Below are 22,918 nucleotides of genomic sequence, written 5' to 3'. Positions count from 1 at the left end.
GGCTGCTCAGCTCGGGCTGACTCGAACCGCTGTTGCTCAGAGCTCAAACTCTTGAGCGAGCTCTTAACCAACTGAGCCACTCAGCCAGCCCTTATTTTTGCTTTTGAAGTCAGTGCAATACTATGTTTTTTAGTGCCTTTTTTCCCATTTCTGTCAACGAAGGCCATTGGGTTTTGATGGGGATTGCATTGAATGTGTAGATAGCTTTGATAGTATTACCACCTTGGCAATATTAACACCATACTTATTAACACTTAAATATAAATATAAATAACACCATACATATTAACACTTAAATATAAAGAAATGGATTTCTTTCCATTTTTTGAGGACTTGGTTTTAGTCCATTGGAGCTGTGACAAATTACCACAGACTGGGTAGCTTATAAGCCACGGGGCGTTTCCTTCTCACAGTGCTAGCAGCTGGGGTTCTGAGATCAGGGTGTCAGCGTGTTTGGTGAGGGCCCTCTGCAGAGTTACAGAATTAAAATTACATCCTCACATAGCAGAAGGAGCTGGGATTCTCTCTGAAGCCACTTTCGTAAGATCACTAATTCCATTCGTGAAGGCTCCTCTCTCGTGACCTAAGCACGCCCAAAGACCCCACTTCCTAACACCATCACATTGTGCACTAGGATTTCAACATGAATTTGCGGGGGACATAAACATTCACACTGTAACACACTTTGTTAATTTCTTTCATCAATATTTTGTACTTTTCAGTATATAAATCTTGCACCTCTTGATAAATTTATTACTACGTATTTTATTCTTTTTGATCCTATTGTAAGTGCAATTATTTCTTAATTTCTTTCTAACATTGCTCATTGTGGTGTGTATTGTGAATGTTCATCGAATTTGTGTGTATTCTGACTTGTGGTTGAATTTTTTGTTCTACTAGTGTTATTTATACTTGGGATTTTTAGTATTTTCTATAGGGAATATCATGTCACCTAAGGATAGCAATAGTTTTACTAATTTCTTTCTCATTTGGTAACTTTTATCTCTTTTTCTTGCCAAATTGCTCTTGATGCAAGACCCAGTATACTTTTTAATAGAAGTGGCAAAATTTTAGACATACAGGAATTGGTCTTGATCTTAGGAGGAAAAGAAAGCTCGTCTTTCACTATTGAATATGATATTAACTAAGTTTTTCATAAAAGGTTTTCATTAGGTTGGAGCAGTTCCTTTTTACAATTAACATCTTAAACATATAACGTTACATGAATTAGTTAATACCAACGTAGTTGGAACAGCACACCCAAACTCGGCTCCTGTGCAGCTTTTCCACTTGCTGTTTTTGTCAATAATCACATTATGATGTGTGTATGTACACTAATAGATTTGTAATTATTGTCCTAGACATTTGTCTTTTTAATCACATAGGGGGAAAGTTGAGTACAAATATAAAAAATACAGTACTGGCTTTTATATTTACCTATTAGTTAACTTTACTACTACTCTTCATTTCGTTGTGTAGCATCAAGTTACTGTTTGTTTTCTTTCATGTGTAATGTCCCAAACATTGTGTTTGGAATGTTTTTTTCTCTTTGTATTTTAAAAGGTTAGTTTGCCATATATAGTATTCTTGGCTTAAAGTTTCTTCTTTTAATACTTTAAATATGTTTTCTCACTACTTTCTGACCTCCATGGATTTTGATTAGAAATCTGTTTTTAATCTTCTTATGGACTCTTAGTATGTGATGAGTTACTTTTTTTTTGCCGCTTTCAAAATTATCCCTTTGTATTTGATTTTCAACAATTTGATTATAATATGTTTTAGTATTGAATTTATTCTATGCATTTATTCTACTTGAATTTCATTCGTCATCTTGGATATGTAGATTCATGTATTTTATCATATTGGGACATTATTGGACTTCTTTTTTAGGTATTGTTTCAGTCCCTTATTTTTTTTCTTCCCCTTATGCATATGTTGATACACTCAATGTCCCACCGATTTCTTAGGTGTTCTCCATTCCTTTTCTTTTTGCTCCTCTGACAGGATAATTTCAGTGGACTTATATTCAAGTTCACTGATTCTTTCTTCCATAAGATCAAGTGTGTTATTGAAACCCTCTAGTGAATTCCTTATTTTAGTTGTTGTAATTGTCAGTTCCTGAATTTCTGTTTGGATCCTTTTTATAAGTTCTTTCTCTTTATTGATATTCTCTATTTTGTGAGGCATCATTTTTCTCTGTTTTTTTGTCCATTATTTTCTTTAGCTTTCTGAGCATAGCTGTTTGGAGGTTGACTCTGTCTAGGCTGGACTCAGGTGCTGCTCTGTCATGTTGTTGGTCCAGCTTTGCTTCGTTAGCTGTCTGTGTCCAGGTGTCTTTATTCTAGGAGCATGTCTGAAGTGGCAGCAGCCCCCCCCAGTGGGAAGCTCTGCTCATGGTGATAAGAGAAGCCCAAGAGGGCAACTGAAAACATATTAAGTCCAAGACCCCAAATTAGCATGCCTTCACTTCTCTCCATTGCCACTGGCGAGTCACATGCCCAACCCCGTTGTCGTGGGATGATCCTTTGTCCACACACGGGCCATGGCAATGGTGTGGGAGCATAGAGGGTGAAACATCAGGGCCAGACAATTTAATCTGTCATGCTACCCTCCATATTGTTCCTCTTCCAGAAATCTTGTAATGCCTGCCTGTCACTCAGAATATAAATGAAACCAAACCAAAGCTTATCGTGGCCTACACAGTATGGCCTCATGTGACTTCATCTCCTTTGCTTGCTGTCCTTCCACCATCCCATGCATGCGTCTGACTTGGAGAAGCCACACTATCTCATCTCATGGGCAACTCGGTCCTCCCTCACTTTTTTGCTTTAATATTATTAATTATCACCCAATTTAAAATTGTAACCCATCACTATCTTACAATCCCAGTATTTATTTCCTTGCTCTTTCTTCTTAACCCTAGTACTTATCACCTTTTTATGCAATATCTTTATGTACTGTTTATTGTTTATTGTTATTGTCCCTTTCCCTGCATTAGAATATAATTTCCAAAAAGGCATAGCGTTTGTCAGTTTTGATCACTCACATGTCCTAGACACCTGGGATAACTCCTGATACGTAGGGGACTCCCGATAACTATTTGTTAGATAAATGGGTTCATGCAGCCTGCGTGGGGGAATGCGTTCATGGTTTCAGTCGCCACGGCTGCTGCCACAGCCCAGCTCCATTCCCTTCTCAGCATCATCACTGGGGTTGATCACTTACAGTGAGTAAGAGTTGAGTTGGCCAGTGACGCGTGCTGTATTGTGTGGGTAGCGTTAAGTAGAATGTTGAATGAATACACATATATGTTGCAAAAGTTAAAATTAGTCTGTTGTTGAAATTTCATGAAATCAATAGCCAAACATTCACTGTCAAGAAAGTTGATTAATTCTTAAGTCCATTGTAATTGTGAGGTTTTCCTGATGTATATAAAACAAATCTTTGGCTTAGTTCTTTTTAACTGAAAAGAGCGCTTTAACATTAGGAAAATTGCTTAATTTTTTAGTGGAGGAGAAATATTAGATGATCTTTTTTATAGTTCAAAAGCCAATTTAAATATTGTGATATGGTACATTAGACCTATGATAAAATATAATATGTTTTCTCAGTTTCATCTTTAGACACTGAAAAAATACCCAAGCCATGTATAGACCATAGTTGTGAACCTTCCAGAAGGCTATTGAAGGTACGTTATGTGAGGCTGGAAATAAGAAAAAAAATGAACTGATATATAAGATGTAATTAAGCACCTTAGCTATTTAAAAAACACATCACCCCCACCCTCCCGACACACATTTAGGGAATTTAGTAATAAAAATAAAACTTCATGAAATCATAAATGATAAGACATTAACAGAGCTAATATTTTTTTGAAAATTAGCGTTTTGTAACTGACTGTATTAAGAAAGATGATTTTCCCATTTATTTGGCCTTATTTGCTATTTCAAATTAATTTGTAATTATTAAGTAGAATTCTCTCCATGTTACTGTTATCTATCCTAAATAATAAATATGGTCTGTAATGTTTACTGACTATTTTTATATTGCTCTATACCCAGCATCCTGTATCTATGCTTAGGATGAAAATTATGCTATCATGTCAGCAGCAACTTAATTTAGTTTCTTTTGCATTATACTTAGCATATTGTTCATGCTCAGTGAACAATATGTAAATTCATGGCAATATTTTCCTATCTTTTATTACTCTAAACGATCATACACACTTTATAAAAATAATGTTTTAAAATATTTGGAATATAACATTATTTATATTATGATTGTAAAAAAAATCCTATTAAAGCTGTAGGTATTGTATATTCAGGTCAATATCCCATTACTTGTGCCCTGAAATTAGGGTGATGATTTCTTACTTTGTACTCGCTGAGTCTCCTGAAATACAGCTTAAATCATGAATCTAAATATTACTACCCGGTATTTCCATTATAGTTTTTCCTTAGGGGCACTTCTCATCCCTGAGATAGACATTTTTCTTTACTTTTGAATTGTAGGACATACGTCCTGGGGCACCAGGAACAGAGAGCAGTCGATCTTACTTTTCTAATCACTGATACGTTACGGGGCTTGGGGTGGAGAGAGTACCGAAAAGACCACACCCCAAATATCAGTTCCCCTGGGTTCATTGCAGTCGAAGTTGATGGGCAGAAATCCTGTGTTGGGGATTACGGCAGAGGAAGGAGACTTTCGGTGACAGCATTAGCTGCTAACAGGACAATGCCGTGTCTGTCTTGCCATTGACTAGCAAGTTGACATATATTTGGGCCCCACATAAGAAGAAATACCCAGTGCCCTTAAGTGATAGCATGTAATTAGGCCGTTCACTCCAGGCTCGAGGGAAGGATTAAGTCCAGTTCCTGAGGCAGGGACTTCATGCTATGCAGATGCTCGGTGGTCACAATAGTCCCAACACGGGACAGTAAAGCCATTATGTGATTTACCATGAGAGTGATTAAAAGAGCACTTGAGCTTTTGTACATTTGGGCCAGAATTGAAAGATTAGCATGGGTTTGATTGCTCCACGTTTTCAGGCTGGGATGCCCTAAGAGATTTCATTTGTTTTCTGCCAAATACCAGATTTTTATCTAGTCCCCGGGTGGTATTTGGGAGCAGAAGGATCTCTGCTCCCCAGGACTGAGTGGCCTTATTCCCTGAACTTCCGCCCACATTTGAGACACAAGGGAAGAAGTGGCATTGTAGTCACTCATGGCCCATCGAGGTGTGAACTCATCCATGGCCATCTACGTCCTGCGAAGGAGTACAGTTACACATTTTTAAAGGGGCTAAACCCAAGATTCTGTCTGAACTGTTCATGTTTACAAAACAGACAAGTATTCAGTAAGAGTCCAGATTGTGCTAAACAGGAAAGGAAAGGAAGAATGTTTTCTGAGGAGTTTGTTCAGGAAACAAAACTTAGGTTATGATAGAAATATAATCAGTAAATGAAACACAGGTAGTCAAAGGGAAGACCCAAGTCCAAGGGCTGCCAGGGGGAATCGTGTTCTGGCCTTGGTCCCAGGTCTTGGGAGAGCCATCCACACCAGGTGATGGAGCCTCAGTCTGGGAGAGAAGATTCTAGTGGTGGTCCTGGGTTGCTTAGAGATTTTTCAGCTTCAGATCTCCAATGGGCTAGATGACCTCTCAGATGTGGGTGTGCTTTTTAAATGAGAAACATGACTCCAGCTGTCAGTACCCTGAAGATTACCAGCACAGGGTTCTTTCTAACACCTGATACGGCCCTTTGCTTCAGGGCTGAGAGGTGTCTTTGTGGGAATGGTCTTACATGGGCATAGCCTCCAGGTGGAAGAGGATGCTGTGGCCGACCTTCGTCTCCTGGGAGACGCCATGGATGCCATGGAAAGATTGCTCTGCGAGCTGGGAGTCAGCCTTTCAGTAGTTCAGGCTCACCTTGCTGACATCATTATTTTCGGGTCCAGTTAACAATCCTTTACATCCAGTGAACAATCTCTTCCTTTTAACTGGAACATTTACACCAATTATATTTAATTAATTATCAATATGTTTGGATTTAAATCCATCATATTTCCATTTTTTTCTATTTGTCCCATCTATTTGTGAACTTTTTTCTTTTATTCTGCTTTCTTTTGCTTGATTGTGCCTTTTTTTTTTAAAAAAAAAGACTCTATTGTATAGTTCTGCCTTGTTCATTGCTTTATTATTGCCAAAGCATATCCATTTTATGTGGATTTATTTTTATTATTCCTTACACATTATTTACCCTGGTTTTCTATTGTTGAGGTTTTGCTCCTTCTCTGACTAACATTTTGTATTGATTAAACACTTTTTTAACTGATATTTTTTCTGTTATCTGGGTGTTACAGATTTTTAAATACTTTTTGTGGTTCTGCTTCAAATTTTAACAAATATTCTTGATGGAAGAACCAGCAGTTATTAGTTTATTGTGCCTTCGAAAGACACTCACTGGCCTTGGGGACCTTTGACTTTTAGGACCTTTTTTCAATCTTTCATGGTTTTGTTTTCCATTCTTTTACTTGTTTTTAAAATGTTTCTACTTATTATTACGATGGTTTTAGAATGCCTGTATACTGACAGTTGTATCTGTTTCTTTGTTGACCTTTCCTTCTTGCATCTCAGACCTTTTTTCTCATGTCGTTTTTCTTCTTCCAGAATTTATCGTCCTGCTGAAATCAGAAGATTCATTGCTCTGATGAGGTCTTATATTTTTTGGCCAGAATGCCTTTGAAAATTATCTTTTGCCCCTTTTGCTTCTCTGGAACTTCTGTTTAGTGTATTTTAGATTATCTCATTGATTCTTCATATCTTTTATACTATCTTACTTTTCTTCTTTTTTATGTTTTACATTCTGAATACTTTCTTCAGATATTATTGTGTTTTATTATCCTGGCTCCATCTGGGACTAACCTGATGTTCGGTCTGTCCATTGAATTTTTAATTTTTCACTACCTTAATTATGTGTTGTTTAAATGGGTTATTTTTCAAATATACTTTCTCTTTTTATGGAATAAATTTTTTTCTGATGTTTTCATACCACTTTATGTGTATGTGTTTTAAGGATACTTTGTGTCAGTTTCGTATTTTAGGCAATGGAAATTCCGTTACCTGAATTTATTGATGGTCTACTTTGACAGTTCGGTGTCTCTCTGTGTTTTCTCCTTTCATCCTATGCTTCGTAATGCTGGTTGACGAAGTCCTGTTATTACGCCTTTGTCAGTAGATAGCCCCTTTGGCTGAGGTTGTGGACATGTTTCTGTAGAGGTTCTATATTTGCTTTTGCCTAGTGCTCCAGGGTTGTTCTCAAGCAAAGTCCAATTTTATGTTAATTTCTGGCTTGGGGAGCTTGTACCACAGAGAAAATACAATAAAACCGCAAACCTGCTTGAGAGCAAATCCCTGTACAGGAATTCACAGAGGAGTTTTGCTCTTTCCCACCGTCCACCACCACCTCTCCACACCAGCTCTGCTGGAAGGGTCTTCTTGTTGCTCTTCATGGTAACACTATTAGAGTCTTGCTTTTTTGTTCTTTTCTTAAACAGGTTTAATGTTTTTGTCCTTATCTCTTCAGGCTAGTAAAGTGGAATACTCTGGGGTGCTCAGATCAGCATGAGATGAATGAGGGATGCAGCCCCTGCTAGGCTTGTTGTTTTCTCACTCTTGGCATCTGTAGTCGCTTCCCTTTGTCTCTCCTCCTCCCTTGCCCCATCTCTCTCCCTTCCTGTCTTTCATTTTTTTCTCTTTCTCTTTCATTGTTGAAATATGACTGTACAAGATCTTTGTTCTGTTGTATTTAGCTAGGTGATTTGAGCAGGAGGATTTTTCAGGATATCTAGTATGCCATATGGTTGGATATGGAAATATTTTCCAGTATTTTAAAATGTCATTTCTATCCTCCCACTCCTTATCTGATCCACTTGCTTTTTTCAACTAGAAATAGACTACTTAACAAAAACAATGTGACAGTTGAAATCTCTTATCATTTCAAAGCATAAATTATAATTTGTCTTTAGTCTTTCTTCCAAAGAGCCTCGCTTTGTAGCGCAAGTTTCAGCTGCTGGGACAACTACCACGCCAGTCACTTCCCGAGTGGATTGCTTCGGGATTGGAGTGGTCTCCAGGTTGCGGCGTTAACTGTTTCTCTTCGTAGTTCTGAGGTTAGCTATGGATTCCAGCGTTCATAGAAGTCCAGCTGTTCCATAACCCCGTCCTTTTTTCCCCTCTCTCTGGCTTTGCTTTGGAATTGAGCTTTATCTCATAGTTTTCTGCCTAATGCCCTGACATTAGTGTACATGATTCATGTTCCTACAATATGAGAGATAACCTTGTGTTTTTGTTTAGTCACTTTTTTCTACAGTTCTCCATTGGAACATTCTCCTACAAGATCTGAACACCTTCTCTCTCTTATTTGCTCCCAGAACACCGAGATCACGAGCCTTTTCTGTGCAAATTTACAATTCTTTTCATTTCCTTCAAGATGCCTTCAATCTCCATTGCATATTTTTGTTTCCTAATTCTACCCCATTTAATGACTATAGTAATTTTCCACAGAGATTCCCAAATACACAAGTTAACCAAAGGTTTCCAAAGGGCTCTATCCTACAAACGTAATACCTGTAATGACTGGGAGGCATTAGTCCTCCCCTAGTGGATAGTGGAGCTTCAGTTACACTATAATGTATGATATTTATTGTGTATTCTAGAACTCCCATAATTTTAAGGAGTTGTTGCCATCTGGACTGACGTAGAGCAAATACTAACGTCTTTCTAGTTGCCTGTTTTTTACCACCTATCTTGGCGTGGACAGTGGAGCAGATTGTGGTATTTAAAACAAGCTGTTCAATTTTTCCATGAAAACGTCGTGCATTTTACATACTGATCACTGTTGGAATGGTAATATTTTCTCCTTCCAGTCCTGTAGTCAATGAGCAATCATTGCATAACACTTTTCCTCCATATAGCCTTAATCGTTCTGCAATGTTTTTGTTTTTTTTGGGGGGGGGGAGTTTGAGGGGAGAAGATGTGAAGGGAGCACTAGTGTGGGTGGGGCAGCCTGATGTTTATTCATCATAGTAAGTCTCTGTATCTTAAACCAGATGATTGATTAACGGAGAGTTTCTATAATTATGATTTGTTCTTATATCATCCAAACTGGTCCAAAACGTTTGTGTCTGTAATCCTTACATAGCTCAAATAGTTCTTCAATTTTACCCTTTGTTTGGCACAGATAATTAACTCTATGTCAACCATCAACATACTCATAAAACATTCAGTTAATCAAACAATTTCTTACCTTCTTTCCATTTGTATCACATAAAAGATATATCCTGGGAAAATAGGAAACACAGGAATCTGATTTATAAGATCATTTTTGTTCTATCAGATTTCCCCTCATAGAGGTTGGTTTTTTTTTGGACAGAGTGTTAGGAAGCTAAGTGATTATGGTTGTGTCTCCTGAAACTTTTAATTGTAGTTTGGCACCTAAATATATTTATTTGATTAGATACCAGATTTGTATGTAATTAATTCTTAAGCACTTTCTTAAATAAAATTTATATGTTTGACCAAGTTAATAAAAACAAATTTACCAGAATTTATCAAAAGCATAAGAAAACCATTTAAACTGTACAAAGCTTTTAAGTAATTTATTGAATAAGAGTTGTCTATATCTATCTATCTATCTATCTAATCTATCTATCTATCTAGCTAGCTAGCTTTATCTGTCCCCTATCCTGAATGTAGTACGTTGGAAAACATTTTCATAATCATAGAAATTGTCGTGGAAGGCATGTAACTTGTACCATGTTTGAGGAAATCAGTAAGTTAAGGGACCCATTAGTGGGTACAGGTCAGCGGGAGCCGTTCATCCTCACCCCTGACTAGATGAGAAGGGGGGCAGGTTGGCAGGATGGGACTGAGCGGATCGAGCTGGCTTGTACAGGGTTTGAACCCGTGAACATACCTCACACTTGAACAGAAAAAACTTATCAGTCACTGAATAGCATAAGCCTGTTGTTAATTTTAGGAGTCAGTCCATAACAATTATTACAGACAAAAAAATGTAATTAATTATAGAGCAGAATGATGCCTTAATTATTTTGTAAATTTAATTTTTGGATCACAGACTGGAAGTTGTAACATGTGCTATATTTCCTTTCATTTTTAAACCTGATTTTTGTTTGTGGAAAGAGTGGAACGGATGCCCCAGGATGTGCTTTTTAAATATTCCTAACGTACATTTTTAAAGTCCATTTAACTGTTAGAGTTCATTTCTTAGAGTACATTTAATTTCATAGTGCTGTCTTGATTTTGCTTATATATGCCCATCATTCAAAATCCAAAGGGACCAAAACATTTGGATATATGTCCAGTTTCTTTGTGCTGTATTTGGAAGTACGTTTGGAAATATTTGAGGTTTCCAGGCGACACCTTTTAATTTTTACATGTGTTATTTCTATCCTATGAATGCACGAGAAAGTAAGGACCTCAAGAGCTTGGTTTCCCTACTTCTGAATACATAAGCAGCCTTATTTACTCTTAAGATTACATTTATTTGTGATAATAATTTGTTTTCGTATTTTATTTCTATTTTAGGCTAAAAACCTCATAGAGAGATTTTTTAATCAGCAAGTAGAAGTCCTAGGCAGACGTGCAGAGCCACTGCCTGAAATCTACTATATTGAAGGGACCCTCCAAATGGTGTGGATTAACCGCTGCTTTCCAGGGTATGGAATCAATACCCTGAAGCATCCGAAATGCCCCGAGTGCTGTGGTACGTAATGAGCTCTGATTTCACTGTTGCTCTTTATGAACGTTCACTTCCTTATACCTAAGTAAGTGCCTGTCACTTATTTTTATAGTCATTTAAATATGTTTTTGTTTATTTGAAGTAGTGTGTTTGAAAAGACTATGTGAATCTGAAGAAATAGAAAAAAAATAGCTGGTTTCATTTCAGCCTCGGAATTACTGTTCCAGTAAAGAGGGGTTAGGAGCGTTGAGCAGTGGTCTGGGAGGAAACACAAATAATAGTCACGAGTCAAAAGCTGCCCTAAAAACAGCCAAATTCTATTTCTTGTAGAATCAATTATTAAGGAGTTTACGTTTGGATGGTCTAGATTAGGTATCTTTTTTTACTAAGTACTTGAATTGTTTTATTACCAGTTGTGGTTTGGTGCCGGCACTAAGGGACCTGAGCCGCTAGCTGGCTTTCAGCCATCCTTATCCTTATCCCAGAAGGGAGCTCTGTAGGCTGCTCAGGATACGTACATGGATTCAGTCACTGCTTTCTATTTTCAAGAGTTGAGTGAGCCAATTAATCTTCAGCCTTAAGACTTTCTAACACAAATATAAATAGTACCATTTTCGTTCAGTCATTTCTGTTCTTTCTACTGTTTTAAATTAGATTGAAAGTCTTTTTGTATAATAGAGCACTGATTTTTTTTTACTTTGCTTTATTTAATTTGGTTAGCTTTTGCTTTAATTTTTTTCTCACTTTGTTTAAGGATGTGAAAATTGACAAACAGTACTGAAATACAATATAAATTTCACAGAGTACTTACAAATGCCAACTTTGTAACTGTTTTGCTCATCTGTGATTATGTCTATCACCAAAGCACAGATAAGGGTGAAGCATGGAAACACCAAACACTGAAACCAGAACCTAGTAGTTTAGCTGTCTTCTAAATGCATTTATATTTTCACTCAATAAAGACTTAAGGTAAATTTAAAAATTAAAATATTTGCATCTTATTAATTCCAAGAATTTTGAAATAGTTAAACATAGCTCTTTCAAGTGAAATAATAGGGTTGAATCTCTGAGAAGTACAAATAATGTTACCATTAAATTTTTTTTGCATTTATAAATGTTCAAATAATAACAGTCATCAGGTTTTCTAATTTTATCATGCAGTTATAACATTCAAGCTGTTATTGGTTGTACTATTTGATCAAGTTTATTAAGCAAGTATTTTATCCCTGACAGCAGACCTCATGGGAAGTATATAATAAAACTTACATATAAATTTCAAAACAATTTTCTGCCTTTGAAATACTGTTTTGTTCTCTCAAATATATGGACTCTGCCTACAGATATTAGAGACATAGGAGACGTAGCCATGCATCATGAGGGACCTGGAGACTGCTGAGCTGCAGGGAGAGAATGGAAAGGAGATTATATATATAACGCAAACTAAGGGAGAGACAGGAGCAGTCACAGAGGACTGATAGAAAACGGACAGCAGGCTTTCTGGGTGATGTGAGACGAGGAGGGACTTTGCCGCTATGGGGTTCACAAGGACCATCCATGCGACAGCTGGAGAGAGCATTGGATTCAGGGGGATGTTGGTGGACTGGGGCTAGAGGGTCAGTGTCAGAAAAGGAAGTGAAAGAGTGCGAATGTAATGTGGCAGTAAGAGTCACATATTTGAGTAGAGGAGAGAAATAAAATTTTTTTTTTTTTTAATTTTATTGGGGAACAAACAGTGTGTTTTTTCCAGGACCCATCAGCTCCAAGTCAAGTTGTTTCCCTTCAATCTTAGTTGTGCAAGGTGCAGCTCAGCTCCAAGTCCAGTCGCCACTTTCAATCTAGTTGCAGGGGGCGCAGCCCACCATCCCATGCAGGAGTCGAACCAGCAACCTTGTTGTTAAAAGCACGCACTCTAACCAACTGAGCCATCCAGCCACCCACCGGCAGCTCAGCGGCAGCTCAGCTCAAGTTATTGTCTTCAGTCTAGTTGCAAAGGGCACAGCTTCACTGGTCCATGTGGGAATCAAACCCGCAACCCTGTTGCTCAGAGCTCGCACTCTAACCAACTGAGCCACCTGGCCGCCCCTAAAATTCATTTTTGAATTTTATGGGATGTCACTGGTGATTTGCTAAATTTCCTTTTGTGGCATCCTTGGGTAAATAAATAACTTAGAATTACCTACATGCCATCATCATCTCTGTTAGACTAGTTAAGCAGGACTGAGCTCCCTTTTTTCAACTTTACTAATTAAATGTAACGTGACCTTTAGGTCTCCATCAGATACAGTAAGTTTTGTCTGTATTACACAAGGATATCACTCTAAAATTTCTAAAGAACACATGCTACTGAAAAAGACATTTAAATCATTCTCTGAATTGGAAGACAATATAAAATATAGAAGAAAACATAGCTACAAGACAAAATTAACATACTAAATGAACTTAAAATCCGTTCAAGTGTGAAATGGAATACTAGATAGAAGCAAAAAACGTAGCAGGTACTTTGTAAAATGACTTATTTCCAGAATGAGGGCACACCAAGTGTTCAACGAAGGAGAATGAGACTGGCCTGTTTATTATGCGGGGAAGTTTATTTAGTTTCTCAGAAGTTGGCTAAGTAGACAGATGTTTTCTTCTTCTTTAGGTATCTCACTTTACTCATTTAGTTTTTACTTACATGGCAGATAAAGATCATTTGCTTATAAACTAATAGAAACAATATTTCTGCCTATATTATTTTTTGTTTCTAAATTGCTTAGCATTTTAAAGTAATTTTCACTAAAATACTTCCTAACTTTATATTATTTCAATCATTTTGATACTGAAAAAAGTTCTAATTAAATTTGTGAATTATAGATATAATTTTATAAATTATATCATGAATATAGTACAGCCAAAGACCAGATATAATATTATATTGTTTCTGATGGAATTTTAAAAAAAAATCTGAAATGTGTTTTACTATGTAATTTCTATAGTTTGTAGTATTTTTATAAAACTATATCTTGTTTTCATCTTTCTCCATTTTATTTCTATTTAATCGTCTCAAAAAACACTTGTATGTCAAATAATACTTTTTGACATAATCTCACTCCACATTCTTTTTCTTCCTCTTTAAATTAGGCAGAGGTTTTCAGACTCTGATGTGTATCAAAATTACCTGAAGACTTTCTCAAACATATGTCCAATGTGGGAACCAGACATCTACACTTATAATTAGTGTCCTAGATGATCCTGAGCACATAAAAGTTTGAGACTCCTGAATATTAGTGTTGCTATGGCAACACCTCGGTAGAATGCTTGAATATTAGTGTTGCTAAAGAATACCTACGTAGGACGCCTTTCCTTCTACCCAGGCAGCAGACTGTTTTTCATTGACTATTTTGGATTGAATGTGTAGCTCAGAATAGTTTGTGCAGCATTGTTATTTTCTGTTGCTTTCTTTATAAATGCAATTTGCCATGCACATTCAAAGCTTTTAGAAGCCTAAGGAGTGTCAAGCAGGGGATCTTTGTTGATGATTTAGTGCCTCTGTTCATAAGCAGAAATAATTCGGCTACAGGTGAGAGTAGTTAAACATCTTGAGGTGATTTTTTTCAATGAAGTATCCCTTTGTATTTTAAATGAATTATGCAATTAAAGTGAGTTGTTCAGTAGATGCAGCTGTTTCTAAAAAGGTCTTTTAGGCTCTAAAAGTTTATCCTGCTCAGACAAGCAACCCTGAAAAGCACCAAGAAAAATAATTTTAAAATGCTGATGTTCACAAAACAAACTTGAAGGCAAGAAGTCTTAATAGATACTCAGAGAGGCATTACATAGTGATAAAAGGATAAACCTACCAGGAACATCTGATAATATAATAATGTAATATTTCTAAATTTGTAATTAATAACAGTGGCTTAAAATGCATGAGACAAAAGTTGCCAGAGAGGTAATACTGATATGCAAAGCCACATCGAAAAAAATGAAATTGGACCCAGCCAAAAATATCACTTCCAGATGTATTATAGACATAAATACATAAAAACTGTAACTATTTTAGAACATAACATAGGAAAATAGCATTGTCTTTAGCATCAGAAAAACTATTTCCTAAAAAAACACAAAATCACTAACTTTAATTTAAAATATTGATAATTTTGTCTGCATAAAAATTAATTACTTCTGTTTATGAAAAGACACTACAGAGAGAGAAAAAATAATCCACAGACTGGGAAAACTATTTGTAATGGCTATAATCAACAAAAGACTAATACCCGGAACATATAAACAACTTGTAGAAACATTTCTGAAAAAGACAAAACAATTTTTAAAAAATGGGAGAAGAGTAATTCCCGGTGTTCCGTGGATACGTTTAAACTTCTTGTAATCAAGGAAATGTGACTTAAAAACAGAATGAGATCCTACTACACGGCTGTCAGACTGGCAAAAAGTAAGCAGGCTGGATCTACTGCTGAGCATCCCTGAGCTCCGGAAGCGTCACCTGCCTGAGTGCACACACGGTGTGCCACTTCGCAAATCACAGTCCATTTCGAGTTTGGCACTACAGTGGGTGTGACGACGCACGTTACTCTATGATCTAGCACCTGACTCTTGGGGAAAGCTCATGGCAGCATATTTCCTAATAGTCCCAAGCCAGAGACAACCCAAATGTCTGTTAACAGTAAAATGTATGTATAGTGATATATTCATACAGTGGAATGCTATACAGTAACGACAAGGAATGAATGGGAATTATAACCATGTGGATACTTTGTATAAACAAATTTGTGGAAAAGAATCTAAACAGTTGAATCCGTGTACTTTAGGCATAGCTAAACTGTGCTTTACAGAGATTTATTCATGAATGCCAAAACTATAGTGCAATCCAAGGAAATTATTATCATAAAACAACAAAGGTTAGTGTTGACTTCCAGAGGTGGGGGAGTGTCACTGGAGGGGGACCCAGGAGGCGGTCCCAGGCAACGGCAGCTTCCTGTGTTTGGGCCTCAGTCATTCTAGGCAGGTTTTCTATGCAGACGTTCATCATGGTGTACATTGCGGCCTCATGTTTCTCTCTCTCTGTGGTGTTTCATAATAAAAAGGTAAAAAAAAAGCAATGTTTTTCTTAAAGCTTGAACACCATTGCTACAAGATGGATGGCACTCTAAAGAAAAATATCCATAAGTGTTTTCTTTCTCTAATAATTCCAAGTTATCGTTCGTATATCGTATCACCTGATCTTTGTCTTCATAAATTTATAATTTTAACAGAGCTCTGAATAACGGTTCAGTGGGAATAATGACATTATTATGACTAATTTTCTGTTAGCCATTAAGTTGTATACAACCCCATATTACTCTACTGTCTTCATATTCATTTTATTTATTTAAAATGGCTAACTAATAACGGGAATTATGTTTAAACATTTTATGTTAGACTTTAGATTAGTTCCTATTTTTACTGTTATATTAAATGTAGCCAACAATTATACTTAACCAGTTTTTATTTCCCTGGATAAGTTTACAGAAATGTGAGTATTAATTTTAAAAAGGAACATTTTGGTTTTTGACATTTTTGGTGTGTTATTTTTTTACAGTTCAAAATATCCTCCTTCTCTTAACCTCTCTCACAATGTATGTATAACTACAGATACTTTAGCATTTCTTTTAATAGGTGCTGAGCATCATTTTTCCAAAAAAAGCAAAGCGACCTTTTGTAGCTGTATGAAGTAAGGCTGTGTCTCATCTGGCTGGATCAGTCAACAGCTTTACCTCCAAGAATTTCCCGTACGTGTTCGCCACAGGAGGCTTGTGAACTCGGCAGCACTCACAGCCGTCTCTCAGCCTTCAGTCCCGTCTTCCTCGCCACCCCCTCCCGCTCAGCGCTCTCTTCTGGGCCTTGCTCACACACTCCCTTCCTCATCTGCTTCCCCGCTGTGATCGTTCCATGTGCGGTCCGTCTTCTTGTGTCTGGAATGACTGCATTCTCTTCGTAACTGGGATCCCTCCCGCTCTTCTGGTCTCCAGTCCATACCCCACGTCGCCTCCAGTTATATTTGTAATTCCACATGGAGTCGCCTCATTTCTTTACTTTAAAACCTTCAATAGTAAAACCATGGCTTCATAGCATAAGTTACTATAACCTTGAAGAGACGATTTCTTTCTCCGTATCCTTCAGCAATTTATAATACCTTTATCATAAACACTGATGTCATTATTTCATGTCATATTCAACCAGAAATGTGTTAGAATTCAGAAATATGTCGAGTGCTAAGTGTCAGCCCTGGGTCCACACTGGTGAGTGACAGGGATGTGTTGCTTTTCTGGTGTTCACATCTTATCTGGTCAAACGGATGAGTCAAGTCATTGCACACGGTGACAGGCAGAGTAACGAACGTTAAACAAGGTGACACACTCCAGTGGGTCAGTCAGGGTTCAAACAGCAAACGGGAGGCTTGCTCACGCGTGTTTGGAACAGAATTCCTCGTAAGTGCCATTGGCAGGGTGAAGGGCCCGTGAGGGACGCTGGGGCACTCGGGGCAACAGCGTCTTGAAGCAGTTACCACCCCGGTCTGAAGGGTGAAGGTGAGGGAAGAAAGCCATGGCGGCCTGTGAGCAGGAGCTGGGCAACGGGGCTGCCTGGCCGGAGCTGGAGGCGCGCGGTGACGGCGACGCAGCCACCCCAGAAGGCTGGCAGCGGCAGGAGGGGAGGGACTCCCCTGGGCGGATCCAGAGGAGAGGAACCTGGGTGACGGAGACAGAGCAGAGCAGAGCAGGCTGCGCAGCGGGCCAGGTCTTGCTCAGAGGGAGACGGCCTGTCATGGAGAGGAAGTAGGGTGAGGCTGGGCACCCCATGCACTGGCTTGTCCTGGAGGCTCCCCTCGGAGGTGACTCCTGCATAAAGCGAAGGGACATCATGCAGAGGTTTGTGACCGGAGTTCTGGCCGTGGCGATGGGGGAAGTGGACAGGCTGAGGATGTTTAAGAGGCGTGATCCAGAAGGATCTTCTGTGGGCTGTAAATCGGGAGGAATGAAGGCTGATGCTCATGTATTGGCATGAGGAGGCGGTATGCACTGAGATCGCAGGTGAATTTTGTACAGTGCGTGACCCTGCAGCCGTATTTTTCCTCCTAGAGCCCCAGCTTCTCAGTGCCGCCTACTGAAAAGCTCATCATTTCCCGGGCGCTCTGCTTAGGCGCCTCATGGGCACCTGTGTCCCCGAGAGGCACTGGGCCAGTTCCCATTTCCGATTGGCCTCGCAGAGTCATGGCTTGGAGAGATTGTGGCTTCATATTCACAAACGCGGTATATCCATCTCCGTTTCTGGTTTTTCCATCTTTATCGTGTTATAATTGACAAAATTATATTTAAGGTGTACAATTTGATTTTATATATATATACACACACACACACACACACACACACACACACACAGGGTGCCAAAGACATGTATACACATTTTCAGAAAGGAAAACTATCAAAATTGTAACACAGTATATGCTGTTGACAAAAGATGAATACAAGTAAATCACGTTTGACTTCTGCAATTACAAGAGGTGCTCAAAGTGGTTCCCATCAGCGTGCAGACACTTCTGATTACGGCGAACTCCTACTTGAGCAACGCTGACCGAAGTGTCCACTTGTGTACATTCTTTCTGGCACCCCCGGTATATTAAAATAACCTCCACAATCATGCTAATGAACGTATCCTTCACCTTTTTTGTGGTGAATTCACTTAAGATCTACTCTTCCAGTAAATTTTAAGTGCGCACTGCAGTATTGTTAATTATAGTCATAGCTGTATTTTGATCTCTTTAAATGAAACTGTAATATCTCTTCATTTCTTCTTCCCTCCAACTTCTGGCAACCACCATTCTACCCTCTGCCTCTATAGGCGTTACTGTTTCAGAGTCTGCCTATAAATGAGACCATGTAGTTTTGTCTTCCTGTGCCTGGCTTTTTTAGGAAATTGTCCTCCAGGTTTGTCCATGTTGTCACATATGGCAGGATTTCCTTCTTAGTTTTAGACTGAATAATATTCCATTGTATATATAAACTACATTTTCTTTATCCTTTCATCTATTAATGTGCATTTTGGTTGTTACCACATCTTGGCTAAATAGTTGCAAACCATATATCTCTGACAAGGGTTCATATCCCAAATACGTTAGGAATTCGTACAACTCGATAGCAAAAAACTAAATAATCTGATTAAAAAATAAGCAAAGGACCTGAATAGACATTCTCAAAGAAAGACATACAAATAGCCAACAGGTACATGAAAAGGTGCTCAACATTACTAATCACCAGGGAAATGAAAATCAAAATGACAGTGAGGTACCAGCTTATACCTGTTACCAGGTTACAGCCCAATAGACAGCAAGACAAAAGATAAGTGGTGGCGAGGACGTGAGAGAAGGGAACCCTTGCACGCTGTTGGCGGGATTGCAGATTGTGGCAGCCGTTAAGGAGAACCGAGTGGAGGCACCTCTGTCTCGTTAGGGCTGCTTCAGTTTCACTCATCAGTATTTTTTCATTTTCCGTGAGAAGGCCTTACACATTTTCACTCTTTTAAATTGCATTTTGAATTTTATTTATCTACTTGTTGACTGCTAAGATACAAATATAAATTCATTTTGTATGTGGGCTTTATCTTCTATGAGCTACTAAACTTGTTACAGATCATTCCTAGGCGGCATCTGTTTATGTAACAGTCAGACGGTTAGCAAGTACTTACTTGTTCCTGTCAGCCTTTCTGCTCTCTCTTTCTTCTTTCCTTTGCAGAGGCCTTGAGTTAATATTTAATATAAGTTATGAGAGTAGATATGCTTATCTTGTTTCCAATCTTAGTAAGAAAACATGCGGTATTTCACCTGATAGTGTAATGCTAGCTGTAGGTCTTTTTTTAGATTTCTTTTATCAGATTAAGAAATTCATATATATTCTTAGTTGATGAGCTATTTTATCAAGGATGAGAGTTAGATTTTGTCAGTTGCTTTCCTGCATTTATAAAAATAATGAATTGTATTTAATCTTCAAAAATATTTATTGAACCTTACATTCCTTGGACAAACCCCCACTTTATCATTATATGTTGCTGGATTTAACTTGCTAATGTTCTAAGGGTTTGTGTTATTTATATTATGAAATTTATTATAATTTCTCATTTTTGGCATCATGATTATGCTAGCCGTTAAAAAAACAAGCTCACAATGTAATATCTTCCTCTGTGCCCTGTGCTCTGTGTGTGTGTGTGTGATGGTATTTTTTCTTAGATGTTTCATAGAATAGAATTCACCAATGAAACCATCTGGCCTGGGAGCACTGTGTGAAATGTGAACTTATATTAACTTGTAATAAATATACTCACTTTAATTCTAGATGTACACATATACAGTTTCATGAGTTTGGGCAAGTGTTTCCATCCATTTAGCCAATACCACTGTGAAGGGATACTTTTTTTAACCGCCCAAAATTGTTCCCTTCTGCCACTTTGCAAACACTCACAACTTCGTACTAAATATGCCACTATTTATTTATCCATTATCTTGATAGGCATTTGGGTTGTTTCTAGTTTTGGGCTATTGTGAATAAAGCTTGTATGACCATTTCTGTAAAGTTTTTGTGCGGACCTGTGGTTTCCGTTGTCTTGAGTAAACACGTAAGAGTTAATTTGTAGGGTAGGTAATATGGTTAGGTATGTTTAACCTGTTAAGAAACTCCCAGACATTTATAAAGTAAATGATTTTGCACACCCATAAGCAATGTATGAGATTTCTGGTTGTTTCACATCCTTGCAGTCTTGATATGGTCCATCTTTTGAATTTTAAATATCTTAACCAGAGTGTAGTGCTGTCTCATTTGTGGTATGATTTATAGCTAACGACATCAAATATCTTCTCACATTTTCTTTGAACACCCCTGTATATTCCTTGAGAAGTGTTTAGATGTTTTCCTCTCCCCTTTATCAGGTTATTTTTCTTCTAAATATTGACTTACAAGATTTATTTGTATATCCTGGAAACAAGTCCATATTTATTTTCTTTTTACTTTCTTAATGGTCTATTTCAAATATCATAAATTGTAATTGTAACAAAACTGTTTCTCAGTTTTTTCTTAATGACCCAAACATATTGTGTCCATCCCAGAAATGTCTGCTTACCCTAAATGTATGAAGAATTTTTCCTGGTTTGTTTTTGTTTTTGTTTTTTCTTTTAGCTGAGTCATCCTGCCACCTGTTGGCAGCTCAGCTCGGGCCGGAAATCGAACTGCTGTTGCTCAGAGCTCACACTCTTGAGCAAGCTCTAAACGAACTGAGTCACTCATTCAGCCCGAATTTTTCCTGTTTTCTTCTAGAACTATGGTCCTTGTATCATGTGTCCTTGTTAAATTCAGCTATGGTTTTAAAAGTTTAGTTTTTTATCTTTAGGATTTTTATTATACCTACTCATTGTCACATAGGAATAAAGACAGTTTCACGTTTTTATTTATATCTTACTTGCCCTTTATTTTTATTACCCCATTGGTCTGGCTAGAATGTTCAGAAAAGTGCCCAATAGAAGTGGTGGGACTTGGCATCCTTATCCTGTTCCCATGGTCACGGTCTGAAGGCTTCCTGATTAGGTGTGAGAACAATTGGAGGGTTTTCAGAGAAGCCATTAATTGGGCTAATGAAGGAAATTCCCCTCCATTCCTGATTTATTTTTAGTTTTCATCATGAATGAGATTAAATTTTGTCATTGAGAGAATCGTGAGTCTTTTTTATCTTTTATCATATTATGATGCATTGATTGATAGGCAAGTGTTAAACCAACCTTGCATAAACTTACCTAGTAAAAAAACTACATGTGATTATTATTTATAATTTCTGTATATCACTGAGTTTTATATGCTAACGTTTAGTTAAGGCTTCTTGTGTCTATACTCATGGGAGACTTTGGCCTGTAGTTTTTTTTTAAATATTTGTAAAATTTTAGTATTAGGGCACTGTTGTTTAAAAAATGAACTTCAGTTGTTCCCTATTTTTGCTTCTAAACGGTTTATCTAAAGTTTATATAATTTTCCCTTCAAATGTTTAATTCCTCATTGATGCTTTCTGTACCCAAGGGTTTATTTTTGTTTGACTGGTTTTGGTTTTCAAGGGTAAGGGGTGTGTGTGTGTGTGTGTGTGTGTGTGTTTGTGTGTGTGTGTGTGTGATTTATTATGGCTCTTTGGGAAAAAAATCTCTCTTTATAATGTTGTATTTAAACATATATAAATCATAGAAAATGATGTTGCACATATCACTTATTCTGAACAAATTCTATGCCCTGCCATTTGCTGCATCCCCTGAGATGTGAAGTGACTGATACAGGGCACAGCGGCCGCCGCTGGGAAGGCCTCAGCAGCCTGTGCTCTCCCTTCCTGCTCAGATAGGGCCACCGTCAGAATTCGGGGTATTTGGTTCCAATTCAGTATTCTATCCTTTTAATTTTTATTGAAGTAATCAACAATGACATATAATATTGGTTTGCATAATAATCACTAAATAAATGGTGCCATACCTTAAAAATCTTCTGCAATTGCTTTGTTTGGGCTCAACACTGACATAAATTAGCTAAGGTGTTGAAATTAAACCAGTTAGTGACCTGTCTATGTCCATGAAACTGTCACTACAGCCAAGGAAAAGGTCTTTGCCATCTACTGAGGTCTGCTTGTGCCTACTTGTAATCCATCTTACCTCGGTATCCATTCCCAAGAAAATAATGATATGCTTGGTGTCACTGTGGATTTGCCTGCGTTTTCCAAAGTTTCTATAAATGAAGTCATGTGGTATGTAATTTTTGCCTGAATTCTTTCACACAGCACAGTGAATCTGAGATCTGTCTCTACAGTTATATGCATTAATCGTTTGTTCCTCTTCACTGCTGAGTAGTATTCCATTGCACGGATAGACCACATTTTGTGTATCCATTCGCCTGATGATGGACATTTGGGTTGTTTCCAGTTTTAGGCCATTACAAATAAAGCTGCTCTGAACATCCCCGTACAAGTCTTTGTGTGGACATATGTTTTCAGTTCTCCTGGGGAATATCTGGGACCACGATTGCTGGGTCATACGGTAAGTGTCTGCTTAACTTCATCTTTAAAAAGCCACAGTACTTTTTAGGGCCGGCTGAGTGGCTCAGTTGGTTAAGAGCT

General features: G+C 37.7%; 1 protein-coding gene across 1 annotated transcript in view; it reads left to right on the top strand.

The window, feature by feature from the left end:
• The window catches only part of ZPBP (zona pellucida binding protein), a 314,051-nt gene that overhangs the window by 275,964 nt on the left and 15,169 nt on the right, over positions 1-22,918 (top strand). Inside the window, exons 7-8 of the mRNA XM_019652971.1 lie at positions 3,612-3,688; positions 10,606-10,783. Of these exons, the coding sequence (XP_019508516.1) occupies positions 3,612-3,688; positions 10,606-10,783 (255 nt within the window). The remainder of the gene's footprint in view (positions 1-3,611; positions 3,689-10,605; positions 10,784-22,918) is intronic.

Source organism: Hipposideros armiger, unplaced genomic scaffold, assembly GCF_001890085.2.
Source record: "Hipposideros armiger isolate ML-2016 unplaced genomic scaffold, ASM189008v1 scaffold_191, whole genome shotgun sequence".
In the NCBI taxonomy this organism is placed as follows: domain Eukaryota; kingdom Metazoa; phylum Chordata; class Mammalia; order Chiroptera; family Hipposideridae; genus Hipposideros; species Hipposideros armiger.
The sequence above is the reverse complement of the archived record's forward strand: the minus strand, read 5'-3'. Positions and strand labels throughout refer to the sequence as shown.